Source organism: Struthio camelus, chromosome 8 (assembly GCF_040807025.1).
Source record: "Struthio camelus isolate bStrCam1 chromosome 8, bStrCam1.hap1, whole genome shotgun sequence".
NCBI lineage: Eukaryota > Metazoa > Chordata > Aves > Struthioniformes > Struthionidae > Struthio > Struthio camelus.
The window spans coordinates 11,718,235-11,738,001 of record NC_090949.1 but is presented as its reverse complement, the minus strand read 5'-3'; the positions used below and the strand labels follow the sequence as shown (position 1 = coordinate 11,738,001).

General features: G+C 36.6%; 2 protein-coding genes across 3 annotated transcripts in view; one reads left to right on the top strand and one right to left on the bottom strand.

Annotated features, from left to right (window-relative positions):
- The window catches only part of CRB1 (crumbs cell polarity complex component 1), a 166,212-nt gene extending 165,296 nt beyond the window's left edge, over positions 1 to 916 (bottom strand). Inside the window, exon 1 of the mRNA XM_068952099.1 lies at positions 539 to 916. The gene's annotated coding sequence lies outside the window, so the exon portion shown is untranslated. The remainder of the gene's footprint in view (positions 1 to 538) is intronic.
- A 179-nt stretch (positions 917 to 1,095) lies between these two features.
- Positions 1,096 to 18,077, top strand: ZBTB41 (zinc finger and BTB domain containing 41). Of its 2 annotated transcripts, none has more exons than XM_068952092.1 (11): positions 1,096 to 1,235; positions 1,963 to 3,201; positions 5,421 to 5,628; positions 6,665 to 6,734; positions 8,971 to 9,118; positions 9,800 to 9,929; positions 12,027 to 12,122; positions 12,702 to 12,808; positions 14,308 to 14,413; positions 15,466 to 15,554; positions 16,315 to 18,077. In XM_068952092.1, the coding sequence occupies exons 2-11, from the start codon at positions 2,079 to 2,081 to the stop codon at positions 16,956 to 16,958; spliced, it is 2,721 nt and encodes a 906-aa protein (XP_068808193.1). In that variant the 5' UTR covers positions 1,096 to 1,235; positions 1,963 to 2,078; the 3' UTR covers positions 16,959 to 18,077. The 2 variants fall into 2 exon arrangements, with proteins under 2 accessions (XP_068808193.1, XP_009668058.2); XM_009669763.2 differs by lacking the exon at positions 1,096 to 1,235 and adding an exon at positions 1,699 to 1,831.
- Positions 18,078 to 19,767: the final 1,690 nt, after the last annotated feature.

Sequence of the window (19,767 nt, the reverse complement as noted above, 5' to 3'; positions counted from 1 at the left end):
AGAATTTTCAGTATTTTTATTGAAAAATTCAATAACAATGTCTGAAAAAACAGGCACTGTTTATTATCTGAAGTGTATCAATTTTCAAATCACTTCTTTGGATTAGTTTAACTCTGCATTAAAATAATATATATTTTTTTAAGTTCTCATAAAAACAAACTCATTTTCAGTGTCACATTGTCACTAGGAATTAGTTGTCTTTGGAATGCTAAAAATATAATTAATAGAACTAGGAATGTCTTAATATGCTGATAAACTGCACCCCCAAGTGGATACGTTCCCGAGCTGTAGGACTTTGGTGTGTTTTGTCTGCATACTTTTTTGTCTCAGGAAGACATTAAAATAATGGAAATTTCACAAGAAGGTACTCAAAGGGCTTTGAAATACTTAGTAAAAGACACTGTAAATGCAAAATAATGGAATTACTAAAGAAAACTACTGGCAGCTAGAACGTGCTGAGTTATTTGTAATGGACAGCTGATTAAGCCTAACATTACTTGCTTTTACATAGTACTTTTAAACACGGGGGTCAATTTACCTTTGCATATTTGTGCACCTGATCTCTTGAAACGGTATCAAACTTGTGTCATGTAGTACGAAGCTTGGCTCTCCATGCTGCCAACTTGTAACAGCTGCTTCTGACACGCCACACGAATCAAGCCTATCTTTTCCTCCCTCCACTGAACCCCGACCAGAGCAGAGGCTGGAGGTGCCAAGGGTTCAGAAGACCTCGGTAACGCCTCGCGAGCCGCGGCCGCCCTCGGCGCGCCGCACAGCGCTCCTCCCCCGCGGCCGCGGCTCTGTGAGGCGATAGCGGCGGCCTACCGGGCGCTCCTCCGTCCCGCCCACGGCGCAGCACCGCCGAAAGGCATAGACTCAGCCCACGGCCCGCAATCACCAGCCGGCCGCCGGCCGCCTCGAACTGCCGACGCGTAACCGTCACAACGGCCGGTGACACCCATTACCTCGCGAGCACCACGCCCACCCGCTCGCTCCCAACGGACAGCTCCCGAGGCGGGGCTCCCCGCCCCGCCCCCGTGGCCGTGCCCTCGCGCATGCTCAGCAGTGAGGCTTCACAACCCCCCCCCCCCCATACCGCCCGCTCCCTTCTCGGAGCGAGGCTGCGCGTGACGTCAGGCGCCGGAACGCGGAAGCGGGCGGAAGCGGCTGCCTGCGAGGAGTGCAGCGGTGTTTAGCGGCCGAGGGGGCCGCGGGGAGCGCCCGGCGCCGCGCAGGTGCGTGTGGCCGCGGGGCCGCCCCGCCGGGGCAGCGGGCGCGGAGGAGGAGCCCGCGGGCGCCGCCGCCATTTTGCGTGCCGCTCGGCGGCGGCGGCGGCGGGGGGGGGTCTCGCCGCCGCCCCCCCGATGGCGGAGCGCGGGCCTGGGGCGCCCTCTCCGCGGGCGCGGGGCCCTCGGCCGCGGAGCCGCCGCGGCAGGGACAAAGGGGGCGGTGCGGCCCGCGGCGTCTCCTGCGGGCCGAGCCGAGGCGGGTGGGGAGCCTGGCCGCGGGCTTGACATTTGACGGGTGAGGAGAGGGGAGGGCGGCGCCGCGCCGCCCCCGCCCCCGGCCGCCCTCCGGCAGCCCCTCGGCCCTGTCAGGCGGCGGCCGGGTCCCCGCGCCGGGCCGGCTGCCGGGTAGAAGCGAAGCGGGTGCCCGTCGGCATGACAATAACACCAGACGCTTGTGCTTGAGTGTTTGGCAGGCTGCGCGTGTGTGTGTGTATACGGCTGGAGAGCAAGAACAGCCTGCATCGCCTCTTTAGAGCTAATAATAGGCGGTGTCAGTTCCCTGGCTCTGGGTAGCGTTGTGTGCTCGTCTGCAATCGGACACGGTGAGAGTCTAGTAATTTAATAAATGCTGAAGATGCTCAGCGTAAAGACAACTAAGCGAAACACGGAGAGCATTAGTTAGTAAGGAAGTTACAGTTGAGAACTAAGCATCGTTCTTATCATTCTTTTGCAGATTATGACGTTATTGTTACATATTTTCTCAAAAAGGCCTGGAGCAGAAGCAAGTCTTCACCAGAATTTTTTTTCAGTCACCTATGAAGCGCCAGATTTTAAGGTTGTGCCTCTGCAATGAAGAAAAGGAGACGGCTCGCTGCAAATCTAAATGAGAAGGTTCATCTTGGCCATGAGAGGGTTACTTCAGATCAGGTTCTTGTAGTAGACTGTGAGCGAGAAATTGTCTCAAAGCCTGCAGAAATAGCTCCTGCAGATCACTTTGAATCTTCCCAAGAACTTTCACCATCATCAGAACAAAGAAAGCTCCTGAGTTCACTGCAGTATAACAAAAATCTACTTAAGTATTTAAATGATGATAGACAGAAGCATCCATCATTTTGTGATTTGCTCATAATTGTAGAAGGAAAAGAATTTAGCGCTCACAAAGTTGTGGTGGCTGTTGGAAGTAGTTATTTTCATGCCTGTTTGAGCAAAAATCCAAGCACTGATGTTGTCACATTAGATCACGTAACTCATTCTGTCTTTCAGCATTTACTTGAGTTTCTGTACACCTCTGAGTTTTTTGTATATAAAAATGAAATTCCATTAGTGCTGGAAGCAGCAAAATTTTTAGATATCATTGATGCAGTCAAGTTACTAAATAACGAAAGTGTTTCTAACATACAGTCTGAAGCGTTAAGTGATGCCCCAACACCAGTAGAAACACTCAATGAATTGACTGGTAAACTGTTAAATAGTCACCAGTGCAGTTTTTGTGGCCGAAGCTTCTGTTACAAGAAGTCCTTAGAAAATCACTTGGCTAGAGCTCACAAATCCCTTTCACTAGAAAGAAAACATGGGTTAAAAATGGTTGAGAAGGCTGGCTTTTCCGCTAGGCGATCTACGAGAAATCGTAAATGTCCAGCCAAGTTTGATAACAGTGACAATGAAAGTGGTGACGTATCTGACAGCAATTTGGAAAAAGTCAGTTCCGATAAGGAAACATCTGATAAAAGCGAATCTGAGGACAGTGGAAGTGAATGTGATGCTGATGAAGAAGGACAGGAAGACGAGGTAACAGGTGAAGATTCCGAGACTGAAGAGCAAAGTGAGAAGGAGCATAATGATACTGAAGAGGGTTCTGAGGCTGTTGACTCGGTGGGAAATATTCCTGAAGGCTTAGCTCCAGTAATTATTCAAAGCAGTAGCAAAAAACTACTGCAGTGTCCCAAGTGTGACAAAAAATTTGATCGAATAGGTAAGAGCAAGTGAGGCTGATCTCTTTTCTTTTTGCCATATGGTGGTGCTATTTGTATGGGAAATAAAATGAGTAGTTTCTCTTTTCTATAGAATGAAAATTAGAATTTCTATTTTTTTCCCCTCAACCCAGTATACCAGTTTTTCTAAGTGTATAAACTATTATTTTTGTGGTGTTAATCAATGTGAATAAATGAACTGACTAATTACGTTCTATAAAAATCTGCAAATACCAAGTTTATCTCATTTTTGTTACTCTGGATTCTGATTGTTAGAATGGTATATGAAAGCAGCCTTGAAAAGACAGGGAAGTGTAGCAAGATATGAAAATATAAAGTAAACTGCTTGCAATCTGAAGTCTGTCTTGTGTTTTCTGCTAAATTCACTTCAAGAAACTAGGCTCTAATTTATTATTGGTGTACAAAAACACATTAATATCACAGCCTGAAATTCTTCTATTCTACATGATGCATAGCTGCTTAGGACCTAGTCACTCTGACCACTAGCTTGATTTTCATGGTTTATGGTTAACACCAAGTAATACCTTGGCAACTTAATCTGATTTATTAGGATAGTGTTTGTTACAGTCAAATCTAGGTGTGATAGTTACTCCGAATATCAGAAGAGTCAAAGTTCCGGTCTTGGCTCATCCAAAGCTTTCCTGTCCTCTGTTCCCATATTAAAGGTCAAATGCAACTGGATTCCAGAATTAGTATTTTTGTTTTCTTTCAACTGGAATGATAAATAAACATTGAATCATGGTTGTATAAGGTATTAACTCGCTTTTGCTCAGAGGAATTGGGAAAGAAATTGTTCCTTACAGTGTTAGGCTATTTTTTTTGCTATTCTTTAATAACAGAGTCATTGTATCATTCATCATTTTGAAATTTTTTAGAGTTTATAAAAATGATGTGCATGCTAATTCCTACTAACATATTCCATTTAGCTTGCTGTTGTTCAAACAGTGGTTTAATATGAACATGGAAGCAATTTTTATTTTCCTGTTTGTTGCAAAAAACTTGACTATAACAAATATGTTATATTTATGAGTTATTTTAGCTTTTCTATACTGCTCTTCATTTTTAAAGCGCTTGACAAGCATTAACTAGTTGAGCTTAAGAACAGCCTGAGAAGGTAGTGTTATCAGCATTTAACAGATGGGGATACTGAGGCTGAGGTGAAATGAATTGTCCAAGGTCACTGATTTATATAATAGTAACTGTGCAACACAAAAAAGATGAGACTTACTTATAATGCCGTATCTTAAATAAACATAGAAATTTTGCTGAATTTGAGGACTTTGTCTCTAATATTGAAAACCTACTGTACATAAGTGGCTTGTAAAGATTTAGGATCCTAATGGTATGTTTTGATCTTGTGCACGCTGGAAGTGCTTTTCTCTTTGCACTTTCACGACTTCTCGTTCTAGTTTTTGTGCTCAAAAACCACAGGAGTGGCATTAAATCAAATGATGCCTGAAGCGAGTTTCATGAACTTACATTGCTGTAAAGAGTCAGTTTGTGTTTTATATTTTACACCTATGGTACTTTTTCCTTTATCTAAACTCCTAGAAATATGGTACATATTATGCAGGGAAACATAGGTAGATCCTCAGTGTAGGACTGAGTTCCATCCTTGGAAAAGACAACGATAAGCAGAAGGGAGCATACAAGCAGTGTGAAAGACTTGGGAGAAGAGTTTTTTTGTTTATGGTAATACCTTCGTCCCAAGTACGAAACACTTACAAGGGTCCATATCATTCACTGAGTCTTTTGTTATTTGAAAGAACCTTGCTTAAAAATATCACTTTGTTACCTGACTGTTCCTTGTTCTGAAGAGATACTTCATAAATCAGTGTAATGAAAAAGTGGTATATCTTTCAGTACTTCCGGACAGATCATGCAGTAGGGACAAGGGGGACTCGTAACCTTAGCATAGGTTTAACAGTGATACAGAAATATTTTATTTTTACTCTTTATCTTAAAAATAGTTAAGATGGAAGTTTTTAGATGAACCTTAGGTAAAATGCATGTATAATCACTGTGTAGTTTTTATTTGCAAATCAGTAAACCAGTAGAAATCTTTAGATGTGTGGGGAAGGTACTTAACGCTGATCACACTTGAGGGCATATGGAATGAACGCTGAACCCCTACATATTCTAGGTGATACCTGTTACGGTTTGTGCTAATAGAGTTGTTTTTTTTAATTATATTTTGTAGGCAAATATGAGAGCCATACACGTGTACACACGGGTGAGAAGCCTTTTGAGTGTGATATATGCCATCAGCGCTATTCAACCAAGTCCAACCTGACAGTGCACAGAAAGAAACACTCTAGTGACACTGACTTTCATAAAAAGGAGCACAAGTGTCCCTACTGCAATAAGCTGCATGCAAGTAAGAAGACTTTAGCAAAACATGTTAAGAGGCAAGTACGAGTACATTTGTCTCATATGTCTAAAGAAACATTTTCCCAGTTCAAAAGCTAAGATAAATATATGCATGTGCGCCCACACAAGCAAACTTTCTGCTTTATTTCTCAAAGTGGATTTTAAAATAAAGACTCTTTTTGAAGAACACAAGGATTAGCAGTAGCAGCTTACCTACTATGCAGAGTGCATAGAAATTGACTGAATAACAACTGCAAAGCAGTTCTATCGTGGTAGCTCTGTCATAGTTTTTGCTATAGATGTTTGCATGTCGTGTTGAGCACAACAGCCTTAGTAAGCATCTGTGTTTTCTAATTTGGAGGAAGAATGAAAGATCTTACCTGTTTTTAGATGTTGATGCTATACTGGCGACAATAACAGATGAATAAACTGTTTCCATGCAGATTCCTTTTGTTTGTAACAAGTCTAACTGTAAGGTACTATTATTTACATGCCACTTTTTTCTCTTTCCCTTGTAAGGATCTATAAAGCATTATAGTTGAAACCGTCCTCTGTCTTACTCATTGTCGTATGGGATTCTACAAGAGCTGATAATTAGCAGTACTTTACAGTTTCTTATGCCTTTAGAATCAAATACTTAATATTCTGTTCTTCTGGTCTGATGATCACCTTTCAGAATATACCAAGTTTAGACATGAGAATTCAGTATTTAGGTGATCTTCATCTTAGAAAGTTATAAATACTCCGTTTATTTACAAGGAAAGGAATTGAATATAGTCTGGGTTTAATACCTCAGTTAGAACTTCCTTGTCTTTCATAGTGTTTACGAGCAGATAAAAATATGCTGTATCTAATCTGCATTTATTGTATTGAACTCATGTTAATTTTTTTATTTCAAGTCAAGATAAAACTACGTTTGTATCTGAACTGTAGCACTTTTTTTTCCCTGAATAAACTACTCTTTTTATAACAAATGGGGAACTGAAAAGAACTGGAAGTGACTGCCTTTGTTAAATATGCTAATTAATATGAAAGCATTTTCAGTCAATTTCTCAGCCTCTGTCTTTCTGCTAGGTTTCATCCAGAGAATGTACAAGAATTTCTTTCTATCAAGAAGACAAAGAGTGAGGGTTGGAAATGTGATGTAAGTAGTACTTCAGCCTTTTTAGGGCTTTTATTTTTTTTTCCATGTAGTTACTATTTTATTTTGTGATTTGAATATTCAAGTGAAAATGTGGTATGTGTTATCTGCAAGATCTCAGTAAGCTTTGTAAGCCATAGTATGAATTTTTTCTTTATGCAGTGAATTAAAGACCGAACTTTATTCTGTATATACAGCTTGTGACCGAGTAGATAGTACCAAATTGCATTCTAAAATAGTTGAATACAGTATTTTTTTATGTGATCAGCTATTATCCTTATTAAAATACATTTATTGGCAGACTTGACTGTTATGATTTATTTAAAATCAGAATATTTGCTTTCCCAGTAATTCTGAACTTCATATACTGACCATAAAGTATACTTTTTTGCAAGGCTTCCTCAATAGTGATGAAAACATATGCTAATTATGGTACATTTTCTCATTTAGCTGTATATGCATGTCATCAGAGTTGTAATTATATGTTAAATTATATCTAGATGTAAAATAATAGAATCCTTTCCTTGCTTTCCTCCAGGAGAGGGATGTGTGTGAAATTACATATACTTTTTTTTTAATTATTATTTCTTTGTAAGGAATGAGTGTACTTTTGCTGGCTTGACGGATGTTTTGTTTATGCTAACTCTGCAATATGGGCAGAAGGTTGTAGTATTAGGTGCTATAACAGCATACAATTATTAATCTTACTTTGTTTATAAATTTTGGTGTATAAATATATAGTAGGAGGTTGGGAAACTTGCTGTAGGAATTAGTAGTGTTCATTCTGCAGGTGATTCACCATGATTGAAGGTATTGTGACCAGAGGGTGTTACCTTGCAGATTAAGCTATTTCATATGAGCGTGTTATAGATTTCCTTTGTTGCTAACTGTGAAAGGCTTTAAAAGAGGGAATTAACGTTTTGCAGAGTCAATGTTTCCTTCTCGTAAAGCATTTTTATCAGATGAATAGTTTGGTAAACTCTTTGTTTGTACCTCTAGAATGTGCATTGGAATTGGACTTAGAAAGAATTAGAAGTAAGGGTAGAATTTTAGCCTTTATAACAGCTGGAGAATGAAGTGAGGCCTTAAAAGTTATGAAAGTTATGACTTTGTTTTGGGGTTGTTCATCTGACCATATCGGTCAGGCCTTGGTGCTTATACTTTTTCTTTTTTTTTTTTAAATCTTAGCCCTGGAGAAATATGAGCAAATTCAGAGAAACATTTGTGCATTGATAGTAAAGAAAAGCAAGAAGGCTATTATACTTTTTATAGCTACTGGAACAACTTATATTTAATGTAAATGAGTCTTTAAATAAAGAAGGTTTTGGCTTTTGATTTCTCTGAGTCTAAAAGATGATAATTCAGGTATGCGCTCAGAAACTGAGTGCATGATTTAATGTACTGGAATTTGGTAGGACTGCGTTCAGCTATTATCATAAAAGATAGCAACAGTTTCACAATGAAATCAGTAAGCTTCATATTGATTTGCATCAGAGCATTGGACCCTGATGTTAAAATGTGATAGCTGGCTTAAATTCCTAAATGTGGTGAATTCTAATCCAACAGCATGCCTACTTTAATGACCACTAATAATTTTATTTGTTTAATGTGAAAACAGTACTAAAAAGCTCATGTATCTTTAAAGCTCTAGAAGTTCTATATCTTTAATGTAGATACTGAGCTAATATTTCTTTGTTGGTATTGGCACCTTCTTTTTAATGCATGTTGTCAGAGAATTTCCCAGTGGAAATAAGGATCAGGTATTACTGTAGTTCTCCGGTAGCTTATACTGTATAATAGCTTTCTACCATGGTCCCACTAAGCTGTTTCAGCCAATTATGAAAGCCAATTACTTTTTTCAGTCAGATTATTTTTTGCTGAGTTACTGTGTTGAAGCACCCTAGGAGAAGAGTCTGGTAAGTGCTGGATTCACTAGAAAGGAGGAGCTTGGAACATGTGGTTGTATGCAGGAGTGGCCAGTAGTTTTAATTTAGGCCGTGGATCTGCATCCTAATTTATATAGAGCAGTTCATTAGGCTTTATGGAGAACACTGATTTTTCTGTTGTTGACTGCAAGGCTTTACAAGCTGGGATGAAGTATGCTTTTTAAGAATACATGTTTCGTTTAATTTTACGTTGTGGCAGACTACAGATGGACTAAACTTCTAGAATTTTGTAAATAGGAAGAAAATCTGGTTATAACTGATGCATCTTTGACTCAAGTGTATTATTGTTTTAGATTTGTAAGAAATCTTTCACTCGAAGACCCCATTTAGAAGAACATATGATTCTTCACTCTCAGGATAAACCCTTCAAGTGTACCTACTGTGAAGAGCACTTTAAATCACGATTTGCAAGATTGAAACATCAAGAAAAATTCCATCTCGGTATAGAAACCTCCTTCTGACATGTAAACAATAGATTTAAAGTAAAACTCTCCTCCACCATTGTATGTCCTGATCAGTCTGGTTTCTACCCTCTCTGCCCCTTTTCCAATTGCTTCTCTTACAGATTTTCTGTTTTGTTTTGGTTTTTTTTTTTCCACTTTTCTATTCAGCTATCTTTTTGTGATGTTGTATTATAATCTATAAATGCAAAGTTCAAGGGGGAACAAGTAGTAGGGTTAGTTTTGTTTTAATACTGTATTTTGCATACATTGGTTCTTGACTATGGAGTCAGATTCTTCCTGAAGTTTTCCAAAGACCCTTTTTGTACTAAAAATGTTTCTGCCAGTTAGAAACTAGGGAACAGATGAGTGATAGTAATGGAAATCTGTTTTCTTGTAACAGTCTAAGTAGGCTTAATTATTTTGGCTATTAATGCTAAATTTTTGCTTTACAATTATGATACTTGTCAAAATTTCAGGTTTGCAAAATAATAATTTAAGGAGTTGAATACTGCTTGGCAAGAAGTATAATTAAAGTGTGTTGACTATAATGTAAAGGTTAATCATCTGTTAGACAAAACTCTTGCTTTGTAAATTGATCAGGTTTTTCTCAAGTCACCAATCTGTGCATCTTGTTTGGTTTAACTGACAGTTAATATTCTGTGTGTCTGTCTCCTTATAGGGCCTTTTCCTTGTGACATTTGTGGCCGTCAGTTTAATGATACAGGAAATCTGAAACGCCATATAGAATGTACTCACGGAGGAAAGAGAAAATGGACATGTTTCATCTGCGGAAAATCTGTTAGGGAACGGTAAGGAGTTGCATGGCTACTTGAACATTTGCAGAACAGAGAAATATTTGGCATGCTTATATTCTGAATATATTTTAGCTTTGAGTTTTTAAGGTAAGTGAGTCCGTTTCAGAGGGCTAGTGTATCAGAAAGTAGTGTCAGAGCCACAGGTAGCATGCGAGTTTCTGATAACATCTAAATACGAGGGTGATAAACGTAGGTAATTCCTTACGAAGTAGAATTGTATTAATAAAGTCTTTACTTCAGTTCAGATTCCTGTGTTGTGCAAGAACATCTTGCCTGTCTTTGGGAAAGAGTTTTCTGCCATAGGTGTTTTGGCAAATACACTGATGAGGACAGAAAGGTGAGGAACACTTGGTGAGAATGACTAAGAAGAAACTGGGCTTTTCCAAAAACAGTTTCACAGAAGATGGAATAGTACTGTAAAGTCTTTGCCTCTTCTTCTTCCTTAAAGGGAGAAAAATTTTGTTAACGTAGCACTTTGAAAAACGGAAGCTCTAAATATTGAGTAGTAATTCTTGTCCACATATATGGTTCTAAAATGTAATTAACAGAGAATACTTACTACAGTTCAGTCCATCAGTAGATTGGAATGCATAGAAGCTGTAGAAATAACTTTCTCCTTCTTTGCCCTCTCCATTTATTTTCTATTGTAGATGTATTGAGGGGAAAAAAGGGGAATTGCAAACAGTTGTTCACATGGTTTCAGTGCATGTGTTTTGTACTACTCTGTATTAAGTATATCTTCTTTAGTAGCATAAAGTTTTCCAGATGGTGATTTTTTTTATTTAGGTTCTGAAACAGTAAACATAATTTTTTTCCTTTGACAGAAGTCAACTTAATTTTAGTTACTGTGGCTAAGATTCTACTTATGTTTGGGGAGTATGCAATAAAAAATTCTTAGTTCATGTACGCTACAATATGTTTCAACTTTTTTCCAATGACTGACAAAGAACCCGTGAAGTATTGTAAAAGGAACACTTGTCCCTAACAGGTTCTGTGTTTGGTGTTATTTTCCAGTAGCTTTGTAAATGGGTTATGCAGGTGTTAAAACAAAATGTACTAATGCAGTAATGAAATAGTAAACAAGCATAAAGTATGGTTAGTCTTTCAATTCTGTGAAGTGCGTTTTGCTCTGTAAGACAAATTTCTATGTAAAATACCCAAGTAAATATATCTACGTGTTTCAAGTCTCATTTAAGTTATAGAATGCAGTTAAATATTTAAATGTTACTGCTGTCATTAAGAATAATAAACTTTTGATGGAAAGCACGAAAAGTATCGTGGACAAAAAATTTTTAATAGTGGAATGAGATCAAATAATTTTCTGTTTTGCTTAGTTTAAACATGCGCACACACGCGCGCACGCACCAACTCTGTGTACAGTAAATTTTACTGTTTTATTGTCTGATTCCTTTGTTTGACTGGAATTTTCACCTGCTTTTTTCCATTTGTTTGTATTTGGAAGGTGATAGAAGTAGGCTTACATATGAGTATGTGCACATACTCACATAAATATATGTAATAAATATTATATAATATGAACACATATACTTTTATATTATTTTAAAAGTTCTATGATGAATTAAGTTGAATTAAGATACATGATCTGGATTCTTTTTTGTTTTGACTTTAAAGCAGTGGCTTAATATACTTAATTACATAATATACTTAAATACATAAATATACTTAATTACATAAGTAAATCAGGTCAACATCCAGGTGGCAAATACCTTTTACTGAGAGTGTCTATAAAAATAAATATCTATAAATAAAACATTAGATATCAATAATAACAAGGAGATTATTACATTAGAAAACACTGTCCAAACTGGTATTTTCTTTAATGTATGTTATTGTGTTTCTTGGATTATCTTGTTTCCAGAGCCAGCTTGTTAAGTAAATAGTAAAATAGATGGCTGTGTTACATTTGAATGTATGCGTACGTGTGTATGTCCGTATAAATTGACCCAGTTATTTGGATGCACTGCGATCCATCAGACTTCAAGAAGCTGAGAACATGAAATTCTGTTTTCACTTCAAAGTGGCAGTGACAGCAAGTGCTTAAAATTAAATTTTACTGCCTTTGTTAAACAGCACAACTTTGAAAGAACACTTGAGAATTCATAGTGGAGAGAAGCCTCATCTTTGCAGTATTTGTGGGCAGAGTTTTCGTCATGGAAGCTCTTACAGGTACAGATTTTTAGTATCTTGAGATGCTGAAGTGGCTCTTATTTGGTAATTGATATGTATTCTTTGTCAAACTAGTTCTTCATGAGGTAGTATTTTGATTTATTCCGACTCTAAGAGCATTAGTAAATGCTTTAAAAATGTTTAAGTTTTAAAATACGCTAGTACTCTGTGAAAAATGATTTTACTTTTAGCACAAGACATGTTTGTGGTTTAAACAGAGACAGAATCCCATATGAATCTCGTATCAAAGTTCACTTTCTTGTACCTCTAAAATTATTGCATTTTTGTTATTCAAGGAGAAGATAAGAGGAGGAGTAAACTGTCCTGCTAAGTTAATTTCAGATATGAGAGCTTAGCTGTGTTCTCTCTTGCTATTTAAGAGCAGTTAACAATACTTCAGTTGAAAGCTACTTCCCAATATTTGTGTGAGCTATTAAAAAATGAGTTTTCTGGTATCTTGCACTGAATTTGATTTATAGAGTATCTTAACAAAAGTGCATTTTGTGGATACGTTTATGACCACAACTTGCTAATCTCAAACAGTGATAAGGAAGTACATTTGTCTCTGTTCTAATATAGACTTCATCTAAGAGTCCACCATGATGACAAGAGATATGAATGTGAAGAATGTGGGAAAACATTTATTCGTCATGACCATCTGACAAAACACAAAAAAATACACTCAGGTAGGCATTTTCTTTGGAAATTGGTTCAAAATTGCTACTTTGAAATAAACATAAGTGTAATAAAAATCATGTTGTTTTCCATTACAAGTAATATTTTAGGCATAATAAATGTTCCTTATTATTTTTAAGCTGTGCTGAAGTAGGGTTAATCTCCTTATATGTTTTGAAGGCTTAAAAGTCCAATGTTTCCTCCATGTTAACATACAAAGCTGAGGGACAGTCAAAAACATGTAACAAAAACATGTAACACTGATTTATTAAAAAAAAAAAAAAAGCAAAAGTGAAAAAGGAGGATTTTTGTGAGTTCAGATTTCTTTTTTTTAATAGCAATTGTGTGAAACATTAATATCACAACACAGAAGAAGCTGTCACAATTTCTGTCAAAGTTTGTACACTGATCACTTTAATGTAATAGCATCAAAGAGGTGTTCCTGGAGTCCCCATTATGGGGGAGGAGGAAGGAAGGAAGATGGCAGGAGTCAACCCTGGGAAAAGCCAGAGGGGAATGATCATGAGGAAGTAGACACTTCAAAATCTTTATATAGCACTGATAGCAGAAAGATTATGAGATATATAGAAAGAGGGAACATCCATTAGGGATGACTTTTGCAGAACAGGATCCAAAGGGCTTCTAGGAGGTAAATTATTTTCCAGGTAGCATGAAAATATGAAAGTGATCAGAGTCTAAACTTCCTGAGCCATTATTTTGAAGGACAGCTTCTTGTTTAGTGTTTGAAATCATGTCTGCTATAAAATAAAGAAATCTTTGAAAACTCAAGTACACACAAAAAATCCTCTTTTCTACTCTATTTGCTTTTTTCCCCCTCTCTAGAAAGTTACATTCTTTGACTGTCCACACTCCTTCTGCTTACATGAGAAGAAACATTCTGCCACTTTGTAGAAGATCTCAAGATGACTAGAAAGAGTCAAGATACTTTTAAACAGCAGCATAAAAGAAAAAGGTAAATATGTAAATGAGGATAATTAAAAAAAATTTAGAACTAATTTTAAACTCTAAAAATTAGTGGCTAAAAGTAAGTTGTATGTTTAAATAAGCTTCTATTTTAAAGCCTCTTGGGTATGAATTTTTGGACATACAACGCTGCAGGTCATAAAGAAGAGAGTGGATTCCTAGTCATTCTGTTGTACCTCCTTTCTCAGTGGGTGTTGTGGGAAAGGTCCTCCCTGACTAATGAACAAGAATTGCTGTGTAGGAATGAGAAAAGGTCAGTAATAGCCATAAATAAAGAGTGGTAAAAATTCCTATTCTGATAGAACTATCCCTACATCCTGAATTTTATCCTCTGGTAACACAGAATCCTTTGGTATATCCTTTGGTATATCCCATGCTGACTACGGTATGGAAGAGCTTGATTGCCTGGACTTTGTTCATGGATGTGCTATTTTGTTTGTGTTACAATTACAGCTGATACACATTTAAAAAGAGTGCAAATGTTCCAGAAGATTTAACTAAAATTTGTTGAATTTTACATTTAAAGGTGAAAAAGCACATCAGTGTGAGGAATGTGGAAAGTGTTTTGGCCGTAGAGATCACCTCACTGTTCATTATAAAAGTGTTCATCTAGGAGAAAAAGTTTGGCAGAAGTAAGTATGTCTTTGGAAACTGCATAGTTTGGCAGAAGTATGTGTGTCTTTGGTAACTGCATAAACACTTCTGTACTGTAACTGAAGTTTCATTAAGACTTGCATGTTCATGCAGAGTTGTAGTAGTCTGCATTTGTCATGCCTTACTTTAGTTCTTGGTAGAAATATCATTATTATAGTTTGAAATGGATGTTGGAAAATTGTCTTCACAATTTAAGCACTTTTTCTTTGTAGCATAATTAAGTCAAGTAAGTAGAAGCTTGATAAAGGATCAAATTTTAATCCAGTAGAAGTCTGTCACTTATTAGCTGTCTCACTGTTGTTCTAGATGGATATTTTGCTATAATATTTCTTATTGTTCAACTAGGACTGAATTATCAGACTTCATTTAAGACCATACTTACCTGTTTTAGAAGCTGGTAGTAGATTAGTAGCTTTGAAAGTAGATTAAAAACTCTAAAACCCTAGGTATATATACAAATTGAAAATACAATAACGCTTTTAATTCTTCCAAAAATAAGTCTTTCAGAGGTGTTTCAAATAAACTGAAACCTAATTGTTTTTCAGATCATGTATTTTAAATGTTTGTATTTGTTAACATTGCATAAAAGCCTTTATAAACTTATCTGTTTTGGAAGTACGGTATGTTGTCTGTTTATTTTATGCTTGCTTTTTCTTGGTAGCCAGTAGCCTAAACCGTTCTTAACATGTGGCACAATTCTGCCAGAGCAAAAGCCTCTTGTGGATATTAGGCAAACATGTTACTTGCAGCTCGTATTTGGGGTCAGAAAAGAAGTTTTAATGGCCTTTGCTCTTTGAATGCTAAGCGCCAATCTTTTCATCCAGCAGAGAATATAGAACTGGCGATAGAAAAGAATTTAATTGACCTAACTGACGTACAGATGGTGGGAAGTATGAATGCAAGTGAAGAAATGTGCAAACCGCTATTTTGCAATTAAAAATTTCAAAAAGCTCAGTGTTCATAATTTCAGTGTTTTATCTTCTTTTGTTTTAAAAAAGTAACATGAAATATGTTTTCTTTTCTATATCAGATATAAAGCAACATTTCATCAGTGTGAAGTCTGTAAGAAAGTTTTTAAAGGGAAATCAAGTTTGGAAATGCATTTTAGGACACATTCAGGTAAAAAAAGGGTTATATGTGGGAGTCTATGCATCAAAATTGATGGAATTATTTTACATCATTATAATTTTTGAGTACTCAGGGCAAGAGTAGCAGGAAGCAGCAAGACTTTTTATTCTTAGTCATATGTTGGCCCTTCCTGAATACCATCTTCTGAATGTATTGAAATGTTAAGAATCCTCAATGTAGGCTCTGTGGTATGCTCTCTACACCTGAAACTTCCTTTAATCTACTGATGCTAATTGTATATTCCCGTCAAATTTACCCAGACTTCTGATCAGTTTCATGATCCAGGGAATACTAATTTCAGCTGATTATGAAGATTTGAAAGCCATTTGGAAAGGTTTATGCCTTTATACATTTGGTGTTACCTTTTGTGCCTTATGTTTCAAAGAGTTATTATCCTTTTGAAAAAATGAGCTCAGTTTGTATTTTTACGTATAATATCAGTATCCTCGTTTAAAGATGATTCCTTTTGAATTTGGTTTATATTCTGATTATGTGTACGTGGCAGAAATCCCAAATATTGGGATAAGTATTTAGGGGGAAGGGTATGCCAGTACCGTTTTTACACAAACTTCTAATGACGCTCCTGAGTCCCAAATTGTTGTTAAATGTATTATTTTTTTTTCCAATGGAACTATTTTTATAATAGGTTTCTCTGCTATAATGCACGTATGTATTTGCATATGTATGTGTGTGAGATGTTTTTACTCAGCGTAACCTTTTATCTTTAATTCTTAGTTCTGCTTCTTTGTAGGTGAGAAACCATACAAATGTCAAATCTGTAATCAGTCATTTAGAATTAAGAAGACATTGACAAAACACATGGTTATTCATTCAGATGCTCGACCTTTTAATTGTCAACATTGCAATGCAACATTTAAACGAAAAGACAAGCTGAAGTATCATATTGATCACGTGCATGGAACAAAGGCTGCAGAAGAGGTGTTGACGTCTTCTTCCGAGGAAAAGTTAGTCTCCTTACCAGTACAGTACACGTCTGATGACAAAGTTTACCAAACTGAGGCTAAGCAGTATGTGGAACAGTCAAAAGCATATCAAACAGAAGCCAAAACTTTGCTACAGAATGTATCTACAGAAGTATGTGTGCCAGTGACTTTGGTACCGGTTCAGATGTCTGAACCTCAAGCTGAGCTGATGCAGCATACTACTCAGCCACATGGCATTCTTCCTCCACAACCTGAGCAGGCAGATTATCAGCGAGCAACAGATTTATCATTTCTAGAGAAATATACTCTCACTCCGCAACCTGCAAATATTGTTCATCCTGTAAGGCCTGAGCAAATGTTGGATCCTAGAGACCAGTCATACCTTGGAACTTTACTGGGGCTAGATGCAGCTCCTACTGTACAGAATATTTCAAACAATGAACATTCATGATCTGACCATAACATTCCACCTAACTTTCTAAGCCATTAGCCAACAGAAGGCTGATATGGCAATTAAGATTTATATTTTATTTGGGCTCATGAGTCTTCTGCATAGTTTTGGAAAAACAGGTTTGTTTACATAATATTTGAACATTTAGGCACATTTTTATGCATACTGAGAGAGTGTTTCTTGAGATTTTAAGAGTTTCTAAGAATCTTGCAGATGGTCTTTTAAAAAATATGCTCTGAAATATCTTTTAAGGCTAGTTGCCGAAAAATGTAATTACATATCTGGCTATTAATTTAAATTTGTTTGCCTTTCTGCATCTCACTTTGAGTTAATGTTTTAAGTGTCATAGAAAGCATACTGGAAGAACAAGGGCTATGTCCAGTTCATTAAAAGTTGTAATGGGGGTGGGGGAACAGGAAGTAAAACAAAAACTTCCAATTATGCTTTACGTATAAATTAAAATATAGCTGTGATTGAACCCTCAAGCATTTTTAGAGGGTTTAAATTCTTGTCTGACACCTAAGCCTAGCCATTGGACACAGGAACTAGATTCTTCTGAAAAGTGATTCATATATTCTCTAAAGTCACCAAGCAGGGAGCTGTAAAGATTCCCGAAAGTAAGAAAATCAAGTATAGAGAGTTTAGGCTACCTAAATTTGGTCTCTTATTTCTTCTTTGGTCCCTAATATCAGATACTGAATTGTGTGTGAGAATTTAGACAGCAGTATTGTCTAATTTTCTAAAGTTAATCCTATATAATTATATAGGCATTTTTTTCTTGCTTCTTTAATCTTCCTTGTTTTCTAAAGTGTGCCCCACACTATAACTTTGAGAGAAATGGTAGAATTTGCAAGGTCGTTTTAACCTATAAACAGTAATAAAGGATTGGCATGGTTTATCCTTGTTAGAGCCTAAATTGTGCAAGGCCCCACATTAGCATGCTCATTTTCAAGTTTTGTGCTGAAGAAGAAATTTAAAGGCTATTATTTCCAGGACAGCACTCTACTTTTATTTTAAAAAGAAATAATGGGTAATTATAAATCTCTTGTGAGTTGCTAACAAAATTGTTTTGTTTTTTTCAGATACTTGTACTGTGTTTATAAAACAAAGTCAAATGCTTGAGAGTATTCTGTATCTTTAATTTTGGCTTTTTCTTTACTAGATATAAGGGTTTTTTCAAAAAGAACCATTTTGTACTGGAAGTCTAGTGTAATTTAACATGAAATCTGGTGTTATTTAAGCCCATCAAATTGTCTATTTTAAGCATACTCTAAAAATAATTCTCCCCGTGTTGATTTGGTCAAGATTATGCCAAATAAATTGTGGGAAGTCATATTTTCATCTTAATTATTCCTCATAAGAATTGCATTCTAAGGCAGAGTTTTCACCAGTTTCCACAGAAATCTGCTATTCTTACTGTTTTAGAGAAATTCTATATTCGTGGTTTTAAAATGAGAAACTGGAAGTATGTGTGTTACTGTGAGTAACTTAAATTTATCCAGTGGCCTGACTACAAATGATCTATGATGAAAAGTTTTTTTATCACCCCAGTTCTACAAACTCTAAATGACACTGATCATTTTGAAACCTGTTTAAATACTTAGGTGTTAAGTTCTTTTAATGCCCATCTACTTTGGTGTTCAGCAGTTTGTAAGAGAGGGGCCAGAGCTGCCTGAATGTTCATGTTTTGAAGTTTGTACCCTTATGGATTCTTACTTAAACACACCAAAGATTTCTGTTATCTGTTAAATAGTGGAAGAGCTATAGAAATTAAGTGTTATCAATATTTAAATAGGACTTATCCAAAGAAGCACAATAGAAGTCCTAAATTTTAAAAGTTCAGTTTCTAAAACAGGACTACATATGTTTAACTGTTCTATGTTTATATCTCTAAAGTAAAATGTAGAGCTGTGCTCTGGGAATGTTCAGACTGACGTGCTGTAAATATATCTGGTTAAAAAGCTGAGTACTAGCTAATATACAGCAATAATTAGGCCATTGAATGCCACCTTCTGAAAGGACGCTATCAAGTACTATCCTTCCTGCTTGCTAACTCCACTTCATCTCCTTTCAAAAATAAAACCACTTCTGCCATCTTTTCACTCCATAGCTTGAAAATAGCAATTTCACCTGTAGTTTTCAAATTGACAAGTATGTATCATATCCATACTAATGCATGTGGACATGAGACAACACATTTCCAGCATTTGTAGTCGTACCATTAAGAATAACTTGACATCAGTGGTGTCAGTACAGTTCTCAGACTAAAAAGCTTAACCTTTTGTTATTTCTTGTCTTTGCTGTTCTACAGTAGAAAGAAATTGTAGAATTTTGACTGAACAGTGGCTTAAAAATAGTTGGCAACTAATTTTTTTTTCTTTTAAAATCCAGTCAGTCTGGAAGGCACTCTAGTAAAATGGAATTTGGAGCATATTTACTTGATAATGTCCTTTTAAAGTTTTTCATGATCGTGCCTTTTATATATATTCTGAATACTGGCTTTTTCTCTAGTTCAATTGATTATTCGGAAAACATTAAGGTCAATATCTTCCAAAGTGCTTGATGGGTTTTGGGTGCCCAAAAATAAACAGACTGTAAAAGGGCTTGTTATTCAGAAAAACGAGCACCAACTTTTGTGTTTGGGTGACCAGAATTATTAGTCATTCCTGGAAAAAATGACCTACTGGTTCTTTGGCACTCTTTTATTTGCAGATAACCAGACTAGTTAGTGTTTTTACCTGCTGGTCAGGCTGGATCATTGCCAGTTGGCAGTGAAAGAGAATAGGAAAACTTAAGTGCTAGATACATA